This window comes from Lissotriton helveticus, chromosome 7, assembly GCF_964261635.1.
Source record: "Lissotriton helveticus chromosome 7, aLisHel1.1, whole genome shotgun sequence".
NCBI lineage: Eukaryota > Metazoa > Chordata > Amphibia > Caudata > Salamandridae > Lissotriton > Lissotriton helveticus.
In genome coordinates, this window is record NC_136068.1 from 580485454 (window position 1) to 580500357 (window position 14904).

The 14904-nt window shown below is 43.7% G+C and overlaps 1 protein-coding gene across 8 annotated transcripts in view; it reads right to left on the bottom strand.

Annotated features, from left to right (window-relative positions):
* Positions 1-14904, bottom strand: part of LOC144768773 (uncharacterized) — a 9320023-nt gene that overhangs the window by 6990760 nt on the left and 2314359 nt on the right. For all 8 annotated transcript variants that reach the window (XM_078652700.1, XM_078652694.1, XM_078652695.1 and 5 more), the window contains one exon: positions 14239-14385. In XM_078652700.1, coding sequence (XP_078508826.1) covers positions 14239-14385 — 147 coding nt within the window. The remainder of the gene's footprint in view (positions 1-14238; positions 14386-14904) is intronic.

Genomic DNA, 14904 nt, shown 5'->3' on the forward strand with positions numbered 1-14904 from the left:
ACGTTTGTGAAACCTATGGTTTTTTCAGTGAATATATATATATATATATATATATATATATATATATATATATATATATATATATATATATATATATATATATATATATATATATATATATATATATATCTGTTATTTTCTAAAAGGAGCCAATATATTGGTGCAAGTTGTGCAATTTGAGAAAGGATACAAACCACTAAACTGCTCTCATGGCTCATAAGGTTTACTAAACGCGAGGAAGCTTTCAGAACAAAATTTGGAGATGAAAATGACACTGCAATAAATCACTACACTGAGGGACCAGGATCCCACACTAAGTAAACTGATCTAAGATTTAGAGCAAGCGCAAATAATGGAAGTGAAGAAATGGTGTGAGATGGCCACATTGAAGAAATATATCGAGTGTGCACAAATCCCAAGAGGGCTCAGGATTTTTGTCTTGCCTACCCTCAATGATATGGACCCTGACTTGTTAAAATAGTATCAGCAGCATAACACGGTGGAATGTTCAATGAAGCTTATGAACAGACTAATTATTCATGCGGAACGTAAACTTGCAAAAACAGCACCAAGAATGAAAGAGATATAGCAAGCCTTGGAACCAGTGAAATCCAAAGAGGAAATAATAAAAGCATTATGCGAAATAGAAAAGAATGTAGAAAAAAGTGCAAAGGAATTACAATAAAAAAAGTTTTAAAATTCTATCGGATAGAGTGGACTATGTCACAGACAGAGTTTACACCTTTGTAAGGAGATTTTATTCCTTGCACAAAAGACAAACAATGAACAAAGTCCTTGCAAGCAACATTATCTAGTTTGGAAAGGTCCAGAGTGAGTTCGGGGGACGAGAACCCCATTGTGGGAACATAAAAACTGGACTTCTCAGGGGGAATCTGTCTGTAACAGATGCAGAAAAGGAGAGGCAGAGGACAATATAGCAAGACAAGCACAAACTCAAGTGAACCAGGAGGAGGAAGAGGAAGGGGCAAAAGAGGAAGCACCAAAAGGAATGATTACATTTGATAAATAGCTTATCTTTAACCTCTCCTCGAGAAAATAAGAAGACCGGCACTTCAATCTATTAAATAAAGGTCTAACATTTTGTCCTGCTACTCATATGAATTTACCAAATGCAAGGATAGGCTTGTATATCTTTTGCAAATGCTTAAATTTAAAAATGTGTTTGCTACTAGAAATAAGAAAGCAAAGATGGTGATGAGACCGGAAATATTCCTACTCACACCAGCAGATATGAGCCATCATAAAGCACTTTCAGAACTGGAAGGAAAATCGTTAGGAATAAATGATTGTCCAGAGAGGAGAAGTCTCTCATATATAGAATTCTGCGGCACACTGGGGATCCCAATGGATGCTACCATAACATGCAAATGCAAGCTGAAATCCAAGTTCTGTGCTCAACTGCCAACTGGATCGCTCCCAATACATTAAAAAAGCCAAAAGACAAATCAATGACAAAGAAAACTATGAACAATTGAGCAGAGATACAACAGATGAACATGCTAAAGTCTACCATCAGAAATTGAAGGAGTGGCACAACAAACATAACTAGATGATGAAGAGTATGGCTACTTAAAAAATGACCATCTGATCAGACATACCATAGATCTTTTGTCAAAGTACACAAGGACACAATCAATCCACCTGGTAGACTTATAGTCACTGCTGTAGAATCTCTGCTAGAAAACGCCCCCAGATTTGCGGACATTTTCCTCTTTTGATATGTACCTATGCAACACTGATACCTCAGGTACTCATTGGATTTCCTAACCAACTCAACAAGATTCCCTGGAAGAAGGGACACCTCATGGCAACTATTGATGTTGCTTTGCTATATACATCCATAGAACATACAACTTGTTGAATGCCTGCAGGTACTTTCCAAGTACTGTCCAAGTTCTAGGTCCATTAGCCTTCTGGAACACACAGAGATGATCCAAGACAACAACTACTATCTACAGATTAGAGGGACTGCAATTGGGACTTCCTTTACCCCCTCGTACGGCAAACTTACAATGGGGTAGTGGGATTCCAAAACAATATGGAATGACAACAACATGAAGATCTTGGACACGTAATCTTATCGGTGTGGTTTATTGATGACGTATTCCTAAAATGGGAAGGGAGGTGTAAATGATCTGGAAAATATCTTTAAATAGCTGGAAAATAATCTGCAAAAAACTAAAATTCACCCATAAGATTAGTGCCACTGAAATCAACTATCTAGATACAGGAGTCTACAATCAGAATGGTAAAATATGCACTTAGACACACAGGAAGCCCACAAGCTGTTAATAACCTGCTTAATGCTAAAAGTGGACATTCGTAAGCACTCAAATGGAGCATACCATTTTAGGAACTCCTCAAAGTGAGACAAAACTGCTCTGAGGACACTGAATTTGTTTCACGGACTGATGATATGTGGAAAAGATTCTTGGCCAGAGATTACCAGCAGTCAATACTGGGCGATTCACTTAAGATGGCCTGGAAATGGCAAAGAGAACTGTTGATTCCTAAGAAAACCATCCTAAGAAATGAAAATCAGGGAATAGACATTAGATATATCAAGGATAAATAATGCTTCAAGCCATGAAGCCAAAAAATGCTACAAGGAAATCGGATCCTAATAAAAATGGATGAGACATTAAATAATATATTGCCACATGGGTATGTATAAAACAATTGCATCCATAGGGGATCACCTCACCAGTAGCTTTATAATTAGCAGCAATGCTGATAATTCCGACTAGCTCACAAATAGTCAAAAAGGGTTCTGGTGCTGTCTAAAATGTAAGGCTTGCTCATTTGGGCAGAATAAAACTACAATTCAGCTCCACAATGGAACATTATATGTAATGAAGCAGAGGATTAACTGCGCGACAATGCATGTGGTATATGGAAAGTAGCTGTGGGAAAAGATACATTGGCAGCACATCAACAAACAGCATTCTAAAACATTTCCGAGCTATTTCAAATCAGGACTTTACATAGGCCATAAACATAGTTGGGAAAACCATGATGGCAACAAATCAGATCTACGATACTATGGCATCCACCATGTCATCAAAGGACTGAGATGAGGTGATCGAAAACTCACCCTCAGAAGATCTGAGTCTAAATGAATTATCCTCATGAGCACAGAGGTGCCATGGGGAGTAAATGTGGATGTCGAATTACATGTGCATCTGTAATAGTTCCTGTCTTTCACATATTGAGTATTTGAACCAAAAGCATCTCTGAAAACGGATTTTAAAGATGAGGCTTCATGATGTACATGAATGTTTAAAGTTACCCTGTATTTGGAATCGTTACAATGGGAGCTCACATGGGATTAGAACTATGGAGTTTATTAAGATGTTGGACAGCCTTACATCTGCCCAACACCGTTGAGGAATGGAAACCACCCAACCTTAGGCGGGCGATTCAAATCATAGTATTTGGATGCTAACGCCCATAGAGCAGTCGAAAAAATCCATTTGTCAATGGAAGTTTGTGCGGCAGGCCCACAGCACAAGCTTCCAATGACATGTGGAGGTTTGTGAACATCCCTGCACCGTGTAGTGCCTGTCACACTGCAGGGATGTTTAGGGGGCACCATAGGTCCCCCCCAGGCCTTGTTGTAGAATGCCAGGGGGGAATGGAGCCCTACTAGGGGCCCCCAATCTCGCTTTTCAACAGCCTTTCCTTGTAGGAAAGGCCGACATGGAATAGCTGTCGAAAACCATCATCATAACCTTGACCGCAGAGCCACTGTCATTAAAGGATTATGCATTCTTTCCGATGCACCGACGGGCTAAAGAAGCTTGTCAGAAAGCATCAGATGGTCCCTCCTCCTGCAGCCTCTGATTGCATGCATTGTAATGGGTCGATCGGATCGCAAAAGCAGATGGCGGTCGAACCGCAACTGACAAACCATTGGTTGCTGTCTGACCGCCATCTTAAACGGCCCCTATGAGTTGAACATTTTGTAATCATGGATAATTTGTTGATCTTGTCACTTTTTTTGACACTGTTACTTCTGCTCTGTCCAGTGTCTTGACTAGAAGCATAAATGAGTCCCTCTCTACTTTTCCCCTTCGGCATAGGGATTCTTATCATTAATTGAAATTATTCAAGTTATGAATATCTTTATGAATGAAACATCTTATATAAGCGCATGAATACCCGTACTTGTTATGTTCATCAATTGAAATATTCAAGTTATGGATACATTAATGCATCTGTCAAGGTATTTTGACACTGTTTTCCCTTTATCCGGGATGGTATCCTCACTTTTAATAAATGGTGGTCCCATTTGACACAAAAACATTTAAACTGGAAATTCTTCAAGTGGAAGGAGGATTATAATTATATGTACCTGTAAAGTAGGCAGCCATAACAAGATATACCTAATGTATACATAGATTGATTGCAGGCATTATATGACATCAAACTATCTGCACTCTCCCTCTGAGTTTTAATATTGTGTACTTTACAAAACGTTCTAGGAGGGATATGTATTATCCTCACTAAAATAAACACAGAAAGGTTAACTCTGGGACTTACTGTGTCAGACAAGAAGGTTCACAGTCTGTATCACCCTGCACTGAGGTTTGTATTTCAACTTCCATACATGGTACTCATGTACATGGATGGACAAATTGTAATTGCCATTTTTATTTTATTTATTTATTTATTTTATGTGCTTTTATAGCGCCTGAATAAATCCCCGAAGGGGTATCTCCGCGCTTGTTCTGGAAAAGGAGATTTGTCCCATGCCTGGTCATTTACAGAGGTAGTGAGTCATAAGCTGATTAGTTAATAGTAAAAAGGTGGGTCTTGAGGGTTTTACGAAAGGATAAATGGTTGGTGATGAGTTTGAGTTTAAGGGGAAGGGAGTTCCAGAGAGCAGGTCCTGTGTGTGCCAAAGCACGGCCTCCCTGACGAGATTTTTTTATTTTAGGGACCTGTAGTAAATGGAGATTGCTCGATCGAAGTGATCGGCCTGGAACATAAGGTTGAAAAGCTTTAGTCAGATATTTGGGGCCCTTTCCTGTCAGGCATCTATGAATGGTACACAGAATTTTGAACTTCGTGCGTTGCCGCACTGGCAACCAGTGGAGTTTGGCTAGTAGAGGACGGGAGGGAGTTCTAGATGGAACATTGAGGACTAACCTCGCCGCCGTATTTTGGACCACTTGTAATTTGTTTAATTGGCCTTCATTAGCTGACAATAGAAGGCCATTGCAGTAGTCCAATCTACTGATCACTAGTGCCTGGACTAGGGTTTTCCTGTGACTATCAGGTATATAGGGGAACACCCTTTTCAATAGTCCGATGGCCCTAAAGCATGTGCCAGCAACTTGGTTGACATGATGTTTAAAAGTCAAGGCTTGAGGGGAGGAGCTACGCTACGATCCAAGATGGCTGCTTAAGCTCCCGGCTCCGTTGACCTCCGCCGGCAGCTCGCATATCCTGTCATTTATCCTTTACCTACGCCGGACTCCCGTGTGTATGAAGCTCGCCTGATACCGGTGGTGCAATCCCGGACTCCCTAACATACTGGGTGGCGGAGTTATGTCGTGTTCCATTTTTGGCCTACTCCAGGGCTGAAGCCGGGACCTCGATTTCTAGCCCATCCGGGCTGGAATTGATCAACAGCGGCTGTGGAACCAGTGTTTCGACCGGTCTTCCGTGCTCGGAACTTTTTCTACATCTCCGATCTGCAATCCAGTTAACAGCTGGCACTGAGGACTCGGTCTCGTGACACAGGGTGTGCATCGTGCGCCGCGGTCGGGGGCCGCTCGCCCGGAGACCCTGCTGGGGACGGCGGTGTTGAAGGGGGGGCCCCCGCGGTCGGCGAAGGTGTCGTGATCACCAGCTGAGGGAGCGCCTGCTGTTGCCATCGGCTTCGTGTGTGCCTGGAGCCTCGGAAGTGAGTCTGGGGCTCGAATCCTGCTTCGTCTCTTTGGGGGGGGGAGATGGAGAGGACAGATGGCGCACCATCGTTGAGGTCCGTGATGGCCGCCATTAGGGCGCTCCACTCCCAATTCACAGTCACGTATGACCGAATGTCAGAAACGCTGGGAAATATCTGCTTGCGACCGGGCGATGATGCTGCGACACACGACCAGCATTCTGTGGTTCCAGTGGAAGATTTGGCCTACTGTTCTGAGGTTCCCGCGCGGCAGCCTGACTCAGCTCATGTCGAGGATTTTGGCCTCGTGAATGTTGCACCTAAGACCGTAGTCAGCTTTCCCGGTATGACTCCTGCTCGGCGAAACATCGTTGCCGAAGGTTTTGATCGCCAAGAACAGCTCTTTGGTGACCGTCGGAGAGGTCTGCTTATCTCCTTCATCTTTCCCCGTTGGTCCTGTGGATGCCGCCATCTTGTATCCTGTCCTCGGTCCGATTCAGCTGCTTTGAACTGCTATGGACGTTTCGATTACCACATGAATACTGTGGCTTGGGTGGCATGGGTTTTCATAAAGAATCGCACTGGTCAGGGCTGACTTTATCTTGTATCCTGCCCTAGATCCGATGCCACTGCTTTGTACTATCTGGGACGCTTCGCTTTCTGCGGAATTGCTGGCTTTGGCGACGTAGATTATCGTGAAGAACCGAACTGTCATGGTTGTCTTTGACTTTTGGGGTTAGCTACGCTTTGTGATCTATGCCGGGACTGTACTGTGTATCTCACTGGGAGTCGGGTGGTTTTGGTGGAGGTCCTCCCCATATTGGTGCTTAATACTTGCTTTTAATAATGGACAATATGTTTTGTGGAGGTCGCTAATGGCGGGGGGTATAGGTGGCCGGGAGTATGTTTGTTCTTCTCCTCCTCCGCTTTCTTTATTTCCCTTCTTTGGGGTGTTCCGGGGCGACAGGCACGCTGTTAGTGGGGTAGGCCGTAGCCATTACAGGGGTGCAGGGTGGCGGGTGTTGGGGGGGTTTGTTATTTTAGTTTGTTTTGTTCTATGGTCCCCTTTCTTTCTTTCTTCTTTCTTTGGGTAGGGGTTTTCCTTCCTTACAGTAGGGTTGGCTGTCTCTCCTTATCTTTTTTTCTTTCTCTGTTTGGCGTCTATACTAGCCTATACCTTAGTGTCTCCGGAGGGTGGGTTTTCGGGAGGGTGTGCTCGCTAATCGCTTGCTATTACATTGTCTTTTATTCCTCGTCAGCCTCGGCGGGCATAGTGTGCCCAAGGTTCATATTGCTCATCACCTGGACTTGTTTGCACTGCGGGGTACCTCCCCCCATCTCTTCTTAACTTCATGTTGTGGTGTGACGCCACCGATAGTACAGTCACTTCTGCTTCTTTATAACTTTAAAATTAAACCTTTGATATCCTGCTGCGTTGAGGCATATACAATCACATGCTGTATCTGTATTGTCGATATCATTTGGTCTTATATACGTGCATGACTCCTGATCTGATTCCTGTGTTTGCGGCCGGCCTCTGTGGTTGTAGGCCGGCGCTTGTCATGCTTTGATTAACTCATTAAAGGTTTTTACAAAAAAAAAAAAAAGTCAAGGCTTGATCGAATAACACCCCCAAGTTTTTGACAGTCTTCTTAGGGACAGGAACTGGTCCTAGTTCTGTGGGCCACCACTCCCCAGACCATAATGTTGCCGCCTCCCCGAACAATAAAACTTCCGTTTTGCCCACGTTGCATTGTAGGCAATTCTCGGCCATCCATCTCGACACGGCCCTCATGCCTTCTGCAAAAGATTTTTGCAGGGCAGGTGAAAAAGTTTTAAAGGGGAACAGCAGCTGGGTGTCGTCAGCGTAGGATATCGGGGTAAACCCATATGGCCTCACTAAGTCGGCCAGGGGGGCCACATACACATTAAATAATGTGGGGCTAAGGCATGAGCCCTGTGGCACACCCCTGGTGAGCTCCCTGGAGGTGGATTTATGGGAGCCCAGCCTGACTTCTTGAGAGCGACAGGAAAGGAAGCTTTCCACCCAAGTCAGGGCTGCACCTCCCAGCCCTACATCCCTCAAACGGTCGAGAAGCACTTTGTGCGACACCGTATCGAAAGCAGCAGACAGATCCAACAGCACCAGAATCGTAGACCCCCCACTATCCAGTGTCATCCTGATGTTATTGGTCACTTCTAGTAGGGCCGATTCGGTGCTGTGGTTTGGCCTGAACCCAGATTGAGAAGGGTCCAGGCCTTCTGCTGCTTCAAGGTGATTCGATAGGTGGGTGTTCACGTGCTTCTCTGTCATTTTACCGATGTAGGGTAGGAGGGAGATGGGCCGGAGGTTGGAAAGATCTGTCCAGGGGGAAGCCGCCTTATTCCTTATAGGGTTTACCGCCGCTATCTTCCATTCCCTCGGGACTTGTCCTTTCGCCAGTGAGGTATTCATAACTGACTGAATGGAGGGTCCCAAGATGGAAATCAAAGGGGCCACCATTTTAGCAGGAAGGTGATCATTTGGGGAGCCAGTTTTCATGTGGTTAATGAGGAGTGGAAGATCTAAATCACTGACTGATGGAATAGTAAGAAAGGTGTTTTTAGTAAGTACAGAGGATACACATGGGGGGGAGGGCCAGGTTTCTGTGCCTTGAGAAGCAATGATTTTATTGTAAATCAAATTTATCTTATCCTCAAAGAACATGGAGATCTCATCGCACAGTGTCTGTGAGGCGTCATCAGGGCTCTCACTAGCTGACGGTTTTACAAAACTTAGTAGGATTTTGAATAATTCCCTCGGACAGTTTCCCGCCTCATCTAGTTGTAGCGATAAATTGTTTTTCCTTGCAAGTTTTATATGTCTATAGTAATTTGACTGAGCTTCTAAAAACATTTTCCTTTCCTGCTCATTTTTAGATTTCCTCCACGGTTTTTCTAGCCTCCTACATTTCTGTTTTTCTTTCCTGAGGTCAAGGGTATACCACTTTTCTTGTTTAGTAGGAGGGTACTGTTTATGAAGTTTTAACGGGGCGAGGGTGTCAATAGCTCGTTTAAGAGAATTATTGTACTTTTCCAGTGCCGCATCGGCTGAGTCTACTTCGGAGAACTGAGGTTGTTGCCAATGTTCACGCAGATTTTCAACTGATATTTTATGCCATTGGCGATGATAAATAGGAGGGGGTGGTGTTCTGGGTTGTCGTTTGGTAGGTCCTGCCAGATAGAACTCAATCAAAAAGTGGTCTGTCCAATGGATTTCTGTGGCAGGGAGGCACCTGACTTTAGTGCAGTTGGAAAATATAGAGTCAAGGGTGTGACCCGCTATATGAGTCGCCCCACTGTTTTTTATCTCTAGTCCAAGATTGGACAGATCTGCTGTTAGTTGTATTGATTCAAGGTCTTCAGGGTTGTCCATATGTACATTAAAATCACCAAGGAGAAAGAAGTCCTCCTTAGCTCTAACATGGGGGGCCAGTAATTCCAGAAGAGACAGAGCAAAATCTGGATTCTGTCCCGGTGGGCGATATATTAGTGCGCCCTTCCATGAGATATTGCTTGCTAGGTTAATTTTAAATACCATAATTTCCAGGAGAGGGGTGGAGCTTTGTTCTAACATTGCTATCTTAAAGGTGTCTTTAAATATGATAGCTAATCCACCTCCTGTTTTAATTGGCCTATCCACATGTATGATTTTATAACCTGCTGGGACCCCTAATGTTATTGCAGCTATAGTATGGGGTTTCATCCACGTTTCGGTAAAAAAACATATGTCAGGTTGCTGGGAGAAAATCAGATCCCAGATCTGAAGTTGGTGTTTAGGAAGAGACCGTACATTAAGGAGAAGACACTTAAGTTCTAGAGGAGATGCTAATGTAGTTACATTGTCGTGGGAGCTGTTTATTGGCACAATTGATTGATAACGACATTGTCGACATGAAAAGCAACCCTCGAGTAGCTTACAGGATAATCGTGTAACACAAATACTCGTGGGTTGTAGCTGGCGCAAGGAACTGGCGGAATAAGAAATAAAACGAGTACCTGAATTGTTAGGGTCCATAACACATGGGCCCTGGCCCCTACGCCACGTCCTGTCGCGGACGGGCGCAGACGGGCAGCTCTTTGGCGGGTCTTCGGCGGGGCTGCACGCGATCGCTGCGCGCTCGTGGTACTGCGAGGGCTAAATAGCCCAGAGGAAGTCAATCACTAGAGCGCTAACCGCTCTTCGTGCCGGCCAACCGGAAGTGCCTGCAGGTCCCCACGAGGAGTGTCAGGGAGGTGGCTCCGGTAGTCAGTAATGGCGTGTGGTGCAGGGGGGAATTGAATTTTTAAAAAAACACAATTTAAAATGCACAATATCACTGCTCAATGTAATTTTTTTTAAAAGCGCTATCAAGCTCTTACTGCCCAGGTCAGGTCAAATCGCCTAAGCGGGTCGGGGACACTGCCACTGTCTCCTTCCCACAGCGAAATGCTCCCCTGCTCCGCCTAAATAGCCCAGAGGAAGTCAATCACTAGAGCGCTAACCGCTCTTCGTGCCGGCCAACCGGAAGTGCCTGCAGGTCCCCACGAGGAGTGTCAGGAAGGCGGCTCCGGTAGTCAGTAATGGCGTGTGGTGCAGGGGGGAATTGAATTTTAAAAAGAACACAATTTAAAATACACAATATCACTGCTCAATGTAATTTTTTTAAAAAGCGCTATCAAGCTCTTACTGCCCAGGTCAGGTCAAATCGCCTAAGCGGGTCGGGGACACTGCCACTGTCTCCTTCCCACAGCGAAATGCACCCCTGCTCCGCCTAAATAGCCCAGAGGAAGTCAATCACTAGAGCGCTAACCGCTCTTCGTGCCGGCCAACCGGAAGTGCCTGCAGGTCCCCACGAGGAGTGTCAGGGAGGCGGCTCCGGTAGTCAGTAATGGCGTGTGGTGCAGGGGGGAATTGAATTTTAAAAAGAACACAATTTAAAATACACAATATCACTGCTCAATGTAATTTTTTTAAAAAGCGCTATCAAGCTCTTACTGCCCAGGTCAGGTCAAATCAAATCTCCTAAGCGGGTCGGGGACACTGCCACTGTCTCCTTCCCACAGCGAAATGCGCCCCTGCTCCGCCTAAATAGCCCAGAGGAAGTCAATCACTAGAGCGCTAACCGCTCTTCGTGCCGGCCAACCGGAAGTGCCTGCAGGTCCCCACGAGGAGTGTCAGGGAGGCGGCTCCGGTAGTCAGTAATAGCGTGTGGTGCAGGGGGGAATTGAATTTTAAAAAGAACACAATTTAAAATACACAATATCACTGCTCAATGTAATTTTTTTTAAAAGCGCTATCAAGCTCTTACTGCCCAGGTCAGGTCAAATCGCCTAAGCGGGTCGGGGACACTGCCACTGTCTCCTTCCCACTTCCCATTTAAAAAAAAATTGTTAATGCACAGGTCACTTTATCAAAAAACCCTTGGCAGTTGATTTGTGACCAAGTAGCATGTGGGGCATTCAGCACCGGACTGGCCGTAGCGGGCACTGGGCATTTCCCTGGTGGGCCACCAGGGTGTGGGCCGGTTTTGGGCCCCTGAGGGCTATTATTGTAACCGGGGGATGGCAATATCGACCCCCTGTAAGTACAATCGGCCTAACTCGGCCCTAGATGTGAGCTCGGCTGCACCCCCCCTGCTCCACAGGGGGGCCGGCCGAGCAGTGTGCCAGGGCCGACTTTGGTTCCCAGTCCGTCCCTGGGGGCATTCATTTTTGAAGCACCCCGTGTATCTTGTCTGGCTTCCAGATAATGGGTACTTTGCAGAAAGTGTGATGATATGCAAGCCGATAGCAATAGGCTTACTATACAATGCACGTCACAATGTTTTACCATATATGATGGATTTATTCTACAGTAGGGAGCACTGTACAGAGATAAACTAAATGCATGTGTCACTTTATTTGACTCCTGTACTTCATGGTGACCCATGTCTAAATTGTGCGTCAGGAATATTAAACATGCCTAGATGGTAAACATTTAATGCTTGTGTCATCTTATGCAATTCACTTAGGACATATGTTGTGTACTTTACAGAAAAAAGTCACAGGAACTTAGGATGCACATGTCACTTTATTAATTCTGGTTTACTTTATTTAGACACCATGGGATATTGATACTCAATCAAAGACTTAGGACAAATATTTTGTGTGCTTTACAGAAAATGTCCTGATATAGTAAAGTTCCGACACATGCTCAGTATACTTTTTACTAGTTGTTTTACATGTTATTTTACATCACAGGAATTTAAAATGTCCGTCACTTTATTATTTTTGTTGCATTTTATGTATTTTATTGTGTTCTTTCTATGTGGAGGAAAGGCACATTTGTGAGCCGACTTGGAGGGGCTTCTGTGTTTATGAGCACCCTCTGAAGACACTTTTGACGCCTTTTTTTAAAGGTTCCTAAGAGGAATGAGGTAATGGATAATCTCTAAAAGTATTTAACAGGCGTTTTAGAAGAGGGCATAGATGACGTGTTGCTTTCTGCATCTTAGAGAGGGTTGTCTCTGGATTTGAGCTTCTGAAGCCAGAGAAGGAGACGTCCTTCTCTATCCTTTATAGTCTTATTAGAAAACATGTGACATACTTGTGCTGTGCTCTGGATAGAGACAGTAAATACAGTCTTTATGAGGGTCATCAATGTGGAGCCTCTTCTTCTTACAAGTACCATAGGATCTGTGAGCCCTTTTTGTTGTCTCTGGCATTTTGGAAGCCAGTTTGAAGCACCAAAAGACCGAGTGCAGTTCGATCTAGAGGAAAACTACTAATGTAGAGCAATAACACTGTAAAAATCTTTTTTAGGTAGTTGTGACTGGAAGAAACTGAGTGGAGACTCCCTAGCACAACAAGCAGTAGAAAATCTGAAAATCTAATTGGTTGACTTTTAAGCTTGGTCCTTTTTTATTAAGCGAGTGATATATTACTAAACAAAAGGTCTAACTGGCATATGCATCAATATTGCATTTTGCGATTCCTTAATTGCGAAAAATAAGGAATCGCAATTAAGGAACTGCAAAATGCAATGCATCAAAAAATCGCAAAAAAAATAGCGATTCCCTAAATTTCCTTAATTGCGATTCTCTAATTGAGAATCGCAATTAAGGAATACCACCCCATTCATTCCTATGGGCCTAGAGGCCCATAGGAATGAATGGGAATGACATTCTTAATTTGCGATTCACCATTACAAATTCGCAAATTAAGAATACAATTTCAAGGGTGCAGGGGTGTCCAAAGGACACCCTGTTGCACCCCTGAAATCTGCCCATAAGTACATTTTGCACACACACATGCCCCAAGGGCATGTGTGTGTGTAAAATGAAACTTTCAAAAATGCACTTTAGTGCATTTTTCAAAGTTTTTGCAAATTACCATGAAGGTCAACTTCATGGTAAATGCACCCCTTATTTGCGAATTCGCAAATTTTTAAAGTTTGATGCATTGCATTTAAGGAATCTCAATTTGAGATTCCTTAAATGCAATCGCAATTTGAGAAATCGCAATTTTGCGATTTCTTAAATTGCGAACATACCAAAAATGATAATGCATCCCAAAAATGGGAACTGCATTCGCAAACGGACGAATTTTGCGATTTGCACCATTTGCGAATGCAATTTCCATTGATGCATGTGCCCCTTGGACCTCTATGTTCTATGTCTATTGTGACGTTTCTTTTAATAAGGTACCGTGGACTCGCATCTCAACGATGGGGAATGATTCAAGCATGTGAATCTATGAAAGTTACAATACTGAATCAACATGTGTGCATAAGGGCAACAAGGGCTTTCTAATTTCCTCCTGAATATAGGGAAATGCAAAACATTAAGATTCTACCCAAAAATTCCACTGGTGTTATTCTAATAATAATTATACAATGGACAAGAGCCCTACCCTGTCCAACCATTTAGACCAAATTGCCAGGGATTACCTCTCTGCCCTAAAAATGTCAATATTGTACTTTTATACAACACTTGACAAATGTGCCAACACCATTTACAAACATGACCGATTAGCATGATAAAACATTGTCTCTGTATCTTATTCAATTACTGCCAGGGGCACATTTTTCTATGCTCCCTGATACTATTGACACTGTAGTGAACTTTAATATAATATCTTTGCAAGTTATGTATACTTTGGGAGTGAGCTATACCTTTAATTTGAGAAACATCATCCTGATAGTACTTTCAGCAACACGGAATGTGGACAGGCTTCCATGCTGGTTCAGCCTGCTCAGCATTCAAAATTGCTTCTCAGAAACAAACACTCAGAATAAATTCAAGGTCTGACCACTTTTCTCCTACCTTAAGAAGCCCATGCTCTACAAAGTAAAGTGTTTGGTTAATCTCTCCATCTCTGATGAGAATCTGCCCAGCACTGTATGAATATGGATGGATTGTGGTGGACAAAGCTCGCCGGAAACCTTCATCTGTACCCTTGAAGATTTCAGCCTGAAACAATTACAATTCATTTTACTCCAAATATCGTTTCACATGCTTCACAACTTACATTCTAAATTTTAAAAAAGGCAGTGAACCACATGCAACAATAATTCATTTAAAAAAAATTGTTTTATTAAGTAGATAACCAGCACCTGGCAGTGCATTAATCACATATAATGACATACTTTTACATTGTTATCATCTCCACATCCCCGTCCCTTGTTACGTACAGCTTAAATCATATCATACATATCTGTCTTGGCACAGTACATTTTGATATAGAATATTTCCAGCACATTATACCCTTGACGCGCAACTCCCCCCACTAATTCACAGGCCTCTAAATTGCATCCATTTCCCCCAAATGTTGTCCCATTTTTTAGGGCACCTCCTCCCCTGGAACACCACATTTTTGGCGCTACAGCACCCGTCTTCTTTCCATTACAATACTTAGCAGTTGGTTCGCACCCCACTCCCTTGCTATATCTCGTTTGGCTACAATGCCCGCTGTCGTGAGCCATGTCTTGT